This window comes from Trachurus japonicus, chromosome 2 (assembly GCF_045865225.1).
Source record: "Trachurus japonicus isolate A0001 chromosome 2, Traja_1.0".
NCBI lineage: Eukaryota > Metazoa > Chordata > Actinopteri > Carangiformes > Carangidae > Trachurus > Trachurus japonicus.
The window spans coordinates 9,205,599-9,218,795 of NC_140908.1; the positions used below are offsets into that span (position 1 = coordinate 9,205,599).

Here is a 13,197-nt window from a genome sequence, read left to right on the forward strand (position 1 = left end):
CCCAATTCGTTTTCTTAGTAAGGTTGTGCAAGTTCCAGGTAAGACCACTTAACATAAGTTTAACATTTGAGTTTTCTTTTACTGAAATTATAAAGAGGACAGTCAGAGAGGAAGTGAAGTTTTAAAACAGGTGGGTTACAGAAGTCAACTTGTAGGAATGAGAGAAATTAATGAGATCACAGGAAAGAAAAATCTGTTTCCTCAGCTGCACCTGTGGCCATCAAACTGGTCAGCTTTGTAGGCTCTGACCTTCTGATCATTTCCTCATCTTCAGATCAGATACAGTTTGGTCAGGTTCACAGTTTAGGCCAAGATCAAGGTTTGAAGTCACATTCAGTCATCTGAGATAAACTGACATCCCACCACTTGCAAGATATTTAATGACACTTGTACAAATGGTAAATGGTCTGTATTTATATAGCACTTGACTATACCTGCAACGATACCCAAAGCGCTTTTACATCATACATCGCATTCACCCATTCACACACTGTATAGTGCAAGACAAGACATTATCGTTCATAATTGTGAGTAAATTAACACATTAACCAGAGAGCCAGTCTCTCTGTTGTTCATTGTGTGGCTTTTGTGGTTTTCACAACACACACTTCTCTCCCCATATATGGTATGAAATGAAGGGATTTGATTGGCTGCACAGAAGCGAACAGTGTCAAATTTTCCATCAACGCAGATAAGAAACCAGTGCTGTTCTACTTCATTAAATGTAAAAGATACAATAATTTTGGTTTAATCTCTTCTCAGGAGACATGCTTCACTGATTTGGACTCAAACCGAACAGATGAGACTTCAGAGGGAGTTCTGCTTATTCCAGGTGAAAGATCTGCTCTCTTATCTCCATTTTTTGAAGAACTGGAGTAAAACCATTCATATACCGTATGATATGATATGATATGATCACACACTTATATAAAAACCCTCCAGCGGTGCAAACGAACAGAAATCAGGACCAGTATTTGGTGGATTTTATTCTGTTGCACTGTTGCGTCCATGCAAATGTCCAGTACTCTTTTCTGGATTTACATGAGTCATATGGGCATGTCTGAAACATATTCAGTTTTTTAATGACCTTTAAATTGGCAAAAACAAACAAATCGATGTGATTGATATATTGGTGAATACACTCAGAGCGTCAGAGAAACAAAGAGCTGCGCAGACTGATAGAGAGCGATTTATAAACTAAAAAAAACAACAAAACTTTAACTTACTATCAGCTTCCAGAGTCCCAATGAGCAACGCCATGATGGAAACATGGAGGATGGTCCGGCAGGAGTTAGATCTCATGGTGGGAACGTTTGAAGACGCAGCTCCTCTTCTGTCAAACAACTATTACTTTAGGTGTGCTCTACATACCACTGCACAGGCATGTGGTCGACTTCTACTTCCTGTTTTTGATGGACGGATGAAGCACACACGCTCAGGCTACATGTTTTTGTTAACAGAACAGATACTTTGGTGGATTAATGGGAAATAAAGTGCAAGAGTGAGTCGGCGTTTACATATATCATATAATCTTTTAAATCACGGACAGACAGTGTGTTAATCGATTGCACAACATGATCAGATAATAATTACATTCCCCAACACAGACAATCACTCTAAAGGTTTGTGGAGCACATCTTTACAAAAAAAAAAGCTCATTAGTCATTCATTTAGTCTGAAAATGCACAAAGAGACAGAGTGTACAGTTGTGAAACCATTACTGTTATCACAAAGGAGTAAATTCAAGTCACAGATGTGCAACGCCACCGGACAGTTTTCATGTACGGTGAAAACTGCACCAGACAGTTTGCGTGAGTCCTGAAAAGTTACATACAATTCTGGTAACACATAGTGCTACCTTTGGACTTTCCCATGCTGTTTACCTCCAGTCTGACGTCTTCTATGTCTTTCTTCCCTCTTACAACGGAACTCAAAGTTTCACTGCCTTTCTTTGGTTCCCTTTCAGTCATGTTTGGGTGTGAGTTGCAGTTGCATTCAATAGAAAAGAAAGAACCAGTGTGTTTGAGGGATCTAAAGGATGGACCAAATGTCTTTGATGGAAATCTTAGTAGTTCCTCCTCATGTTGTGTCTGTAATCCTCTCTGTGAGTTCGTCCTTGCATCTTTGTTTAATCAGCTTCCCGTGCTCCTCTAGGATGAATCTGTCTCTCCACTTGATCTGAAATTATTTTGAGATTCAGCCCCATCACTTCCTGAGGTCTTTAAGCCACGCGAATAGCTGCGTACTCTGAGAAATCCTCCTCCCTCCTCCGTGGTCGAGGCGCAGGAGCCCCCGCTGGCTGCTGGTGGTTGAGTGCAGCGTACACGACAGACCCCCCTTCCTCCACCTCCTCCGCCGCGTTCCTCCGTCGCTCTCTGCCGTCCTTCACCCTGCTGTAAAGAACCTCGTTGTCTCCCGGTGTCCCGTTGGGCTGCGAGGACGGTCTCTGCTTCCGGGTGGACCTCCGGGACGGCGGGGCGGAGGGGCTTTGCCTTGGCGAGGCCTGCAGGCTGACATGTGGGAAGCCCTGCTCCAACATGGGGATCTCCATGTACTACAAACATCCATAAAAAAACATATTGCATGAAAAGGTTTGAAGGAATACAAATCTGATTTATCAAATATACATTTTTCTTTGCTTACCTGGTTTTCTGCTGGTTGCTCTTTACTTGATTTACCTGCATGAGTTGGGGGTGAAATGAGTCATTATTTTATGTTCTCATATTACTTTCATCTTGGAATTAAAAAAAATTACATAATTGCAAAAGTCAAATCATCTCACCTTTACATCCTCGCATTGATATGATGGATATAACGATCACTAAGATGACAAATGTCAGAATCCCAGCAGCAGGGTACACATAGTACACCAGTATATCGTTTAAATCAGTTGTAGAAGTCGACTCAACTGCAACATAACAAGTAGCTTGACTTAATATGAATGTGTTTACATTGGATACTACTCTATGTAAATACTGTATATAAGTAACATAGGCAAAACAAATGTTCAGCAAAAAGCAGGTGTATTAAAAACGTCACTACAAAGTCTTATCAATAACCTTTTCTTGTGTAATTCTCCACTGCAACGGTGGTAAATTCACCATTACCTATAAAAAAAACACAGGTTTATTGTCTTACTGATGTGACATACAGTAGAAGTGCTGAAAGCTGCATCTGTTCTCAAGCTCCATAGTGGGAACAAATGTTATGTATAGACTGTTGAAGAAGTTTCACTCACCTTTAACAGAGACGTTGATGCTGTGACTCACATCATTTCCACTTCGACACCGATACAGACCTGAGTCGTTGATGACCACTTTTTTAAAGATCAAATATAATATCCCTTTACCAGGGCTTAAATCTTCCCAATCTGTTGTCATGTGACTGCTACTGCTCACATTAACACGGACATAGGTTCCATTCACGCAGAGTTTAAACCAGGACATTGTTGGTTTTGAGCTTGTACAGAAACCAACAGTGCAGTTAATGATAAGATTGTGTCCAAGGAAGGCCTTGTAAACTGTGTGGCGACGCACTTCAATAACTGCATCACAGTCTGAGTCTGGACCTGCAGGCGAAACAACAACATTATCTATCGTGTTCACATAATACAAAGTGAATAATGTGAGTTGTTATAATAGGGACAATATACTGTAGCCTATGTGATACATTAGCCTCATACCGCTCTTAGTAAGATTGTTCAAGTTCCACGTAGTAAGACCACATAGGATTAACAGGGGTAAAAATGAAACTACAAAACTAACTAAACACACGGGAAATAAATCACTTGGTGACATTTTAGTCCTTAGACAATTTGCACAAGATCCAGCAAATGCAGGAAGCGAGAGTAAGCTCCACCTGAAGTAGACTGTCCCATGGGGAACTTTAAAGCTGCATGTGTAGGTTTGACCATAAAAAAAATTTGACTAGTGGTTATAAAGATTTAATGTAAATGACATATCTGGTGTTAACAACAAGGATAATAATGATTTAATAGCATTAAATATTTTGGAAATTCATATTGGTGGGCCACTGTCCCACACCGAGCCGTCATTAAGTAATACCACTGCCATTGAACCACAGAGCAACAGGCAAGAAAACCACAGAATAGATATAAATACATGAATGACACTGTGGTCAGAGGGTGTGAAGAATAATTACATAAGTGTTTTGTATCTCAAAAGGAAAAATAATATAAACCGAATGAACTCTGGGAAAATAAATTCTTGACTTGGTTTTTCTGAAATATTTTCAGGCTCTGTAAATTGTCTCCTGTTTGAGAAGAAATTAACTGTAAGAAGCTTTTTGAAAATGAGGAATATGTATCTCCATTTTCTTGTCATAGTGAAGCTTCCGCACTTTTTATGTGATGCTTTTACAGCAGATTTGTGGCCGATAGACCTACAGTATAGCCGCTATCTGTTTAAGCTTTTACACCAAACTGAGCCGATGGTGTTTTGAGGTCTTTTAAAACCTGAATCCACTGTGGACACCGAGCCCAGAGAGATTCATACACTTTAAGAGTTCATGACCTCCACAGAAAAAAGGCCTCGCTCTTCTACCAGAGAGATTGGGGAGTGGTTACATAGATGAAATTAAAAAAAAGAGCTGAGTTTTTAGTCCAAAGAGCTGATTTGACACAGCACAGACAGGAAAAGGTAACACCACATAAATACTGAGATGGCACAATATGCAAGAAAAAGTCACTTACTGTCAGCGTTTGAGGCAAGAACCAGCAGTGCCAAGATGGACAACTGCAGGACGGTCCAGCAGCGGTGAGGTCTCATGATGGGGACACCTCCTGTCATCTTCCACTCACGGACAATCCAAGTAGGAGATGTTCCTCCAAGCACATCTTAATTTTAATGTGCAAAATAGAGAAGCGCTGATGTTAACCACCGTACTGCTTCCTCTTTCTCTTGTGTCTGCCTGCTCCTGTCCTACCCCTGTCTGTTTCCCCCCGAAAATAGGGGCGGCGAATGCAGTGGAGGTGAACATGAGACAGTGGGTGGTCTTGATTCTGCAAGTGCTGCAAGTCCAATGTGGTGAAACATCTCAAAACAGAGGGGGGGTTCCCAGAGTTTCAGGTGCTGAAGCTGCTAAGATGTCAAGAGCAGAGATGTGATGTTTTACTACAATCTCACCCTCTCACCCTCTCTCTTCATTTCCGAGTCTTGTTTCAGTGTGCGCACCTTAACATCTTGTCATTACTTTTTCTCAGCTGCTGTGGTTCAGCCTCTTCAAGCTCACTTCCTCTCCCCTCTCCCTTCCTTTCATCTCCGCAGTCTGCATCTCCTGCAAGCTTGTGTGGCTCTGTGCACAGTCGTGTGGTTTCCGTGGAGGATAAGACTGTGCACTGATGAGCAGATGGAGGACGTTGTGGCCTCTTGAGCTTTAATGACCACCCTGTTGAAGTGTGTGTGTGGTCGATATCAGGCAACACCAATAGCCTGTGGTTTGCTTATCTGTCTGGGGCTAATGCCGCCTCAGAGCAAATCAAGGTTAGACTGCATGTTACAGTAAGCGCTGTTTATAGACTTTGTTTATGATGTCAGCTTTCATGCAATTGAGCTATATTATGGGAAATGCACTATATATATATATACATAAATATGCACACTGAAGGGAAAGTAGGCCTACTAACACAAGTTTAATGCAATATGTTGCATTTTCATACAAATTACTGTTATAATTGCAGTGGCTAGTACTACTTCAATATATTTCAACATTGATGTGTAAAACAAGAGAGGGGAATTAATAATATTCACATCTAGAAACTGTGGATAACAGGTGGATATAATAATTGTTGTTATTATAAAAGAAGAATTACACAAAATGGCTATTTTAAGAGTGTTATTGTGTCAATATATTCAGTGTCATGACTACTTTTATTAATATTTAGCCAATTTTATCTAGCCTACTTTTATTCTGAGTAGTTTATACATCTGCAAGTAGGCCTACAAGTAAAGTAGACTACCACAAATCTGATAAAAGTCATTATTTGCACCACTGGGAAAACTCACCTCTTGTTATGTAGCCTGCTAATTAAGTGAAAACTGAGTAGTTTGGGGGCAAATAACCAAAGTTGAATATTTCAAAGAAAACTATTGTTGGAAGGTTTGTTTTCCCCTGGAGCGACAGCACCGACGTGAGGCGTTCACGGTCAGTGCAGGCAAGTCGCCGGTGGCTGACATGGATGTTTGGTCCCCGGTGGTGACGACTGCGCAGTCCTCCTGACTTTACGTGATGACGTACATCCTTACGCTTCCGACGGGCCGAAAATGGCGGAATACCTGGCATCCATTTTCGGCACAGAGAAAGACAAGTAAGTTTTATTCCATATTTAGCACAATAGTCGCGAAAATGAGTAGTTTTACAGTAACTTGGTTTGCAGCGGCTCTCTTCCACTCCCGGCGGCGCTCAGTTTGTGGCCGCAGCGCCGCGTAACGTCTTCGTAAACCTTACGTTAGCAAGAGGAAGCTAACGCGTTGAATGAAACTCATGAAGACAGCGAGCTAACCTGCTGCTAGTGGGTGTTGTTAGTTTGCGCCAAAATGTTTGAATTTACAAAATGTTCACTAGTTTTTTGGTGCACGAATAAACGTTTGAAGCATGTTTTATACCTTATTTAACAGCCCGGTTACGCTTAAGTTGGTCTAATAAACGAGTTTGTTAGCAGAGACGCTACACCGCTCAGGCGGATTGTTTTGTTTTCCTTTTTACCGGTGGAGTGCAGCAAAATAGCATCTTATACTTCTGAGGAAGGGCGTGATTTATGGGGTGGGGGTCAGAGAGGTTATAACCCCCCGGACAAAACCAAATCCAGCCAATATAACCGGTCATAAGTGGTTAAGCCCGTAATCTGCTCAGAAACATAATGAAAACAGCCACAAGCCAAACAAACATTTTTAATAGTTGGTTCATCATATAAAAGGACAAAAAAACAACAGTCCAAAGGAGGTAATAGTCATATCATTGAGTTGGAAAGCGAATTGTTGTCATAAGTTAGTTGGTTGATAGGTTGCTATGTGGAGGTAAAGTTAGGAGAGGATGCTACAGAAATGCACTGGTAGGATTTACCTACCTACTGAGAACTGATCAGCTTTTCTCTCTGAATCAAATTTGGTCTTTACATTGTATTAATGACAAGGTGTGGTGTGTTATGTTCATTCGTAGCTGCCTAAATCAGAACAGTTAGTTCATCTGCCTGGTAAGAAATAGCTACGGTGGCCAATGGTGTTATGATTCATTAATAACAAGCATTTAATCCTGTTAGAATAAACGTGTTGATCACCACAACCGATTAACAACAAAACAAAATAAATTACAATAATGGTGGTAAATGACTGAAATACCTTTTACTACTGTAATAAATATGGGAATGCCAAAGTTAATGATTTTGCACTCTTCCTTGCATTCTTGCTTTACAAAAAAATGTCTATGGGCAGAGAGTAAAGTTACACCCTTGCTTTTGAGCTGTAGTAAATATTAAAAATTACATAATCATCTGAAAATTGTGCTTAAAGTGCCATAATGTGATTAACTTTGGAGGGATAACATCCTGTGGGTCCTAGAGATCGTTTGAAATCAAATCTTAGTCAAGAGCAAAACAGAGTGTTTATTGTGATAAGTCTATTAAACTAAATATAACTAAAGACAAAGGACATTATTTGACATTTGGTTAGATTCAAAGTAGTAAAACATGTTTAAGTATTTTTGGGATATAAGGTTTACATTACGCATAAGAAATCTGTTGAACAATGATCACGATTATAATATATAATGTTGTTCTTTCCAATCATCATAGTGTGAATCAGGACTCCTAAGTTAGGTGAAGACGTTTACACATGCAGCGCAGCTCTTGGACATGTAAACAGTCATTTTGAAATGATAACTTGTTTCCTGTGATAATGATCGGTAATTTTCATCATACCTGTTGTATTATCGTTACTCCTGGTCTGGTTTGTTTTGAGTGATCTACCTGATTGCAGTTTTTCTTATTACATAACAGCCAACATGTCCCATTTGCAAGTTTGTGCCCATTGTTCTCAATGCATTTTTGTCCACAAACTATTAAAAACACAGCACTCGAGCTGTTTCTCTGTTCTTATGTGCAAAGACACCTATGATGACACTATGACTCTTTGTTTTCCAGGGTCAATTGTTCCTTCTATTTTAAAATTGGAGCGTGCAGACATGGAGACCGCTGCTCAAGATTGCACAACAAACCAACCTTCAGCCAGGTGAGGATGTGACAGCTGTGATTGAGAGGCATTGCTTCTTTAGATTTTGGACTCTGTGTCCTCACTTTTTTTTTTGTTTTTTTTGCTGCTAAAAAACTTCTGGCCATGTTTCAATGCTGTAACGCAGGAACAGAAGAGGAGATTGTTCCAACTCGACCAGTTGGCAGAGCCACACAGACACAATCAAATTGCTCCACCCATTACAAGTTTTTGTTTAATGTGTCACTTGTGTTAAAAAAAAACATGTCCTGTCAGTTTTGTAGTTTCTCTCTCTTGTAATTCCCATGTTTTACCATTATGAATTGCTCCAACAATTTTTGTTTAAGCATGCATTAATGAAACTATAACAATCTTATGTGTATGTGACACACAAATGCTGACTCTGCAACACAGGCCAGTTTACAAACCACTATAGCTTTAGGTTAATGAGGATTTAAAGCCATAATGAGCTTAACCTAAAGATGCACTACAGCTGACCTGATATGTCACAATCATGGCTCTATTTTCTTCAGATTCAAGGACTGTTGTGGCTGCATGACAGTCAGAAAATATAAACAAACTAAAATATGATCACCAAACAGTCCTGTCTGACCACATATCTTTCTTTCCTTTCCTCTAACAGACCATCCTGATTCAGAACATCTACCGTAATCCTCAGAACAGTGCACAGACTGCCGACGCTTCTCGCTGTAAGTCGGAAAAATAAATAAAAGTAGATGTGAGGCGCTGCTTCAGCCCTGTTAGCCTGGACAGACACCCCCGTTATCTCCCGAGTACCCCACCCCAAATAGTCATTCACCTGTTATCAGCTGAAACTTAACACCACGCACAAACGCCTGCTTGTGGCAATCTGTTTTTCAGCCTTGAGTATCTGAAGCTCACGTGACAGTGCAGTGCAGTGCAGTGATGCCACTACACAAACAAAATGAACAGTACTCACAGGCTGTGCTTACTGTGCTAGACCAATGAGGAGTGTGTATGTAAGGTGTGTGTTCATTAAATATGCAGAGTCCAGCCTAGTAGAGCTGAAGCAGAGCCTTTTACACAGGTAGGTGTGTGATTAGAGGTCTTTGCATTTAAACATTTTACTCTGCGGTTGATATAAAACAATTTCTTATGACTGTTTCATATCAACACTTTTAACCTGAAAGGGTTAATGTTCTGAAAACTAAATTTTAAGGTTCCTGCAGACAATTTAAAGAACAATCCCAGTCTTAATTTAGCTTTGATCCATTTCTTTTTGTATTATAACTGCCTGCAATGTTATTGCCAGAGCTGCTCTGTCTATTGGGATCATTCAACTCCATTCAGCTTCACTTCAATTCACAACCTTTTCAAGCTAAACTACATCAACATCGTGCAGTGGGAATTATAGCCAGACTGTGCAGCCTGAAATTGTTACCTACTTTTGATATTTAAAAAAAATAAAAGTGGGTTAAAACATATGCTTAGACCTTTGTAAGTGAGCTACAAAACAGTTAGGCGGTTGTTTCTGAGATGCTTGTGAATGCAGCTTAGCCCGTCACATAATTAGCTGGAACTTAGTGCAATTTCCTAAATATCTAATCACATCTTTTTCCTCCCCAGCTCTATATTTGGTTGGATTTATATCACAGAAGTTTACGTTTTGTATTTCAGACCATTTCCCTCTTGAACATTTACCTTCATAACCTTGAAAACTCTGCCCAGTCTGCTGATGGTTTACACTGTAAGTTCTCCTTTCATCTGCAGGACCCTCCAGCACCGACCACCTGAATTTTTCTGTGTCACACCTCCCCACATTAATCTGGCTTAGCGTAGGAATATGTGTCCTCCAAGGACGTCTAACGCCTCATGCCATTTCCTGGAGTTAGTATAACCGGCCTCATGCTGCTTTGCATGTTTTCCTGGCCTAAGTCAAGAGAACCTGAGTCAGTGTGGTACAGTAATAATGTGCACAGATGAGCTTTGGTTTCAGATCCGTAACGAGGCTCAAGAGCTACGATTAACGGACTTCCCCTCTGCTCTTCCCTTTACGCTTTCACAGAACAGTTTCAAGTTTTTTACTCTGATTCATACTGTCCTCAACGCCCTCCTTCATGTATAGCCATGAGGTCACACAAATATCATGTGTTTTTACGTCATAGCCCCTCCGCACATACTGTCCATGCAGTTGCACAAAAAAAAAAAAAGGTGAACCATTGGTAAATTTCACTGTAAAGTAAACTGTGCAAACTAAGAGGGGTCAGCTGTAGTTTTTCTACTTTGCTTCTGTGAAATAGGTCGAATTGCCACAAGCGAGAACAGGCTGTTTTCGTAGCATCCATCAACATACAGAATCTGTGTTTGCAAGAAAGCACCACGCTATGTAACTACACCTAGTTTTGTCCGTTCTAAGGATTTTTATCCCAGCATCTGTTCGGCTTCGCCCTGACTCCCCCCATGTTGACATTTTTTTAGGCGCAGTCAGCGATGTGGAAATGCAGGAGCACTACGACGAGTTCTTCGAGGTGAGCGACCTTTTGTGCCTGTTACTTGAGTTTATCCACAAAATTGCACAACATGACGTCACAGCTGTGTGGTCTGCCTTTGCTCGCGCTGCCAAAAGGTGCAACATGTCATTGCCAAAATGCTGAATCCAGAGTCCTTTATTAGTGCAGTCAATATTTACGCAGCAGGAATTTACCTCAGCGTTCCCTCATGGAAGATTTTCAGTCAGATAAATTGGCAATTTTCTGTTTTCATGGCTGTGGCAGTTTTGTGTCCCAGCTTGTGTTGTTGAGACAGGATGTTTTTAGGTGCAGCGTTTTGAAAGGTAGATAAAATGTAAGGAATGCTGTGGATTACTCCTCACAGTGGAAACGTTTAATACAAGGCTGTAAAGTATAAAATGTTTTGGCAAGGAGAGTGAGACCTTCACTGGCAAAACAACTGCACATGTACACAACACGTGTTACAGTAACAAACCACCCACAGAAGGTCGGTTAGCTGGGCTTACCGATTTCCTTGTTACCAAGAGCTAAATTTAACAGAAGTTAGAGTTTAGGAACCGGTCGGACTGGTTGAATTATTCTTTTCCTCTCTTTATTTCCAACACAGGAGGTGTTCACAGAGATGGAGGAGAAGTACGGAGAGGTGGAGGAGATGAACGTGTGCGATAACTTGGGCGACCACCTCGTGGGCAATGTTTACGTTAAGGTAGGAGATGCTTTTTTGTACTGATAAAACTGATAAAAAAGAGGCTATTTTTCATGATTTTAAACAGAAGCTCTTGTTAAAAAATAAAATAGAAATAACCGTCCTGTGTGTTGCAGTTCCGTCGTGAGGAGGACGCGGAGAAAGCGGTCATGGACCTGAACAACCGCTGGTTCAACGGTCAACCCATCCACGCAGAGCTCTCCCCCGTCACTGACTTCAGGGAAGCCTGCTGCCGTCAGTATGAAATGGGGTGAGTAACAGCTGGAGATGCGATGCACACACTTCTTTCATGCATAGACTCCCGAAAACAGTCTGTCCCCTTGAAGCCGACATCCAATCAGCATTTAAGATACCTCCAAAAATGTTTGAACGACTTAATCACATTATAACCTGGTTGCTTTATTGCAATATTTAGAATATTTGACATGTTTTAAATGAAACCTTGTGTGTGCACACTGCACAGGCTTTGGTAAAGGCAGTTTGGAGGAATGTCTCCAGCAAGACAATCCGACATTAAGCTTCAGAGTTCACCCTGTAGCTGAGCGGCCAAGCAAAGGGCCCGAGGCCTCAGTATGTGGAGCCCTGAAAGCTCCAGGCTTTACTCTGTTAAAATTGGTTTATGCTCATTTAATTGAAACAGTAAAGCACAGTATCAACCGACATCAGGGCAAAGAGCAGAGAAAAACCCCAGAGATCAGGGACACAGGAACCCAGGAGCTCATTTTTTACCCACATGTCCTCAGCTGTATGAAGCCCCACTCTTTCCTGTGTTCCCTTCCTCCCACAAGACGCCGGTCTCCTACCAGCTGCATGGCCACGGTGGGAATTATCACATTTTCTTGTAAAAGCAGTGATAAACTTTGTCCTCCTTGCACAGTGTGAGGGAACGTCTGCTCCTCTCCTTTATGAGTCTCAGTGATTTTCCATTGGATCGGGGGTTGTTTGCTCTGCCAGCGATAGGACGGACACGAGGGAGATAAATCATCAGATGTTTTGGCGTGCTGGCGTGCCCCTCAGAATGTGTAACTAAGAGCCTTTTCGTTGTGGCACTGCTCCACCAAATACAGTGTCAGCAATTTTTAACTCTGCATGTACTGTTCTCCCACAGAGAGTGCACCCGGGGTGGCTTCTGCAATTTCATGCATCTGAAACCCATATCGCGGGAACTTCGAAGGGAGTTGTATGGCCGCCGCAGGAAAAGGTGCGGAAATCTACAAAGCCGAAAAGTTTCTCCTCAAAGAGGCATTTTGAATTTTGTAAATGACTCTTACTTTCTCTCCCACCAGGCACCGCTCTCGCTCGCGTTCCCGGGAACGACGCTCCCGCTCCAGGGATCGACGAAGGGAACGCGAAAGGCCGCCGCAGAGGTCGAGGGATCGGGAGCGCTCCGGGCGATTCTGAAAGAAGCCAAGACTGCCCCACTGTCCCACCACAATCCCGCCCTCTTGACCCCAGCAGTGATGATGACAAAGTTATTTCCTTTTTTTTTTTTTTTTCTTTTTTTTGGTGAATTGTTGGAAGTGTTTTTTCTTTTATTTCCTTTTTTTAAGACAAGCTTGTGTCGCTTTCTCAATAAAACAGATTTGTAACTCTGGCAACGTTTGTTTGAAATAACATAGGTACATTTCCTTTGAACGGAAGCTAATCAGGCTAAAAACAGAAGTAGGTACTAATATAGATGTCTATTTATTAGTAAGGCACCAAAAGCTCAATAATACCCTGATAAAGGTTGTGATTATAACTCTGAAACATTTGGTCATAAATCTCTAAATGCATC

General features: G+C 41.3%; 2 protein-coding genes across 2 annotated transcripts; one reads left to right on the top strand and one right to left on the bottom strand.

The window, feature by feature from the left end:
- Positions 1-1,138: 1,138 nt before the first annotated feature.
- On the bottom strand, positions 1,139-5,918 carry LOC146990799 (uncharacterized). The gene is made up of 6 exons (XM_085799401.1): positions 4,712-5,918; positions 3,239-3,568; positions 3,060-3,107; positions 2,783-2,908; positions 2,644-2,678; positions 1,139-2,554 (listed from the first exon to the last, which is right to left on the bottom strand). Exons 1-6 carry the CDS (start codon positions 4,806-4,808, stop codon positions 2,222-2,224), a joined length of 969 nt encoding a protein of 322 aa, XP_085655527.1. The 5' UTR covers positions 4,809-5,918; the 3' UTR covers positions 1,139-2,221.
- Positions 5,919-6,265: 347 nt separating this feature from the next.
- On the top strand, positions 6,266-13,014 carry LOC146990800 (splicing factor U2AF 35 kDa subunit-like). Its single transcript, XM_085799427.1, has 8 exons — positions 6,266-6,325; positions 8,156-8,243; positions 8,866-8,932; positions 10,683-10,732; positions 11,322-11,420; positions 11,537-11,670; positions 12,529-12,621; positions 12,707-13,014. Exons 1-8 carry the CDS (start codon positions 6,282-6,284, stop codon positions 12,819-12,821), a joined length of 690 nt encoding a protein of 229 aa, XP_085655553.1. The 5' UTR covers positions 6,266-6,281; the 3' UTR covers positions 12,822-13,014.
- Positions 13,015-13,197: the final 183 nt, after the last annotated feature.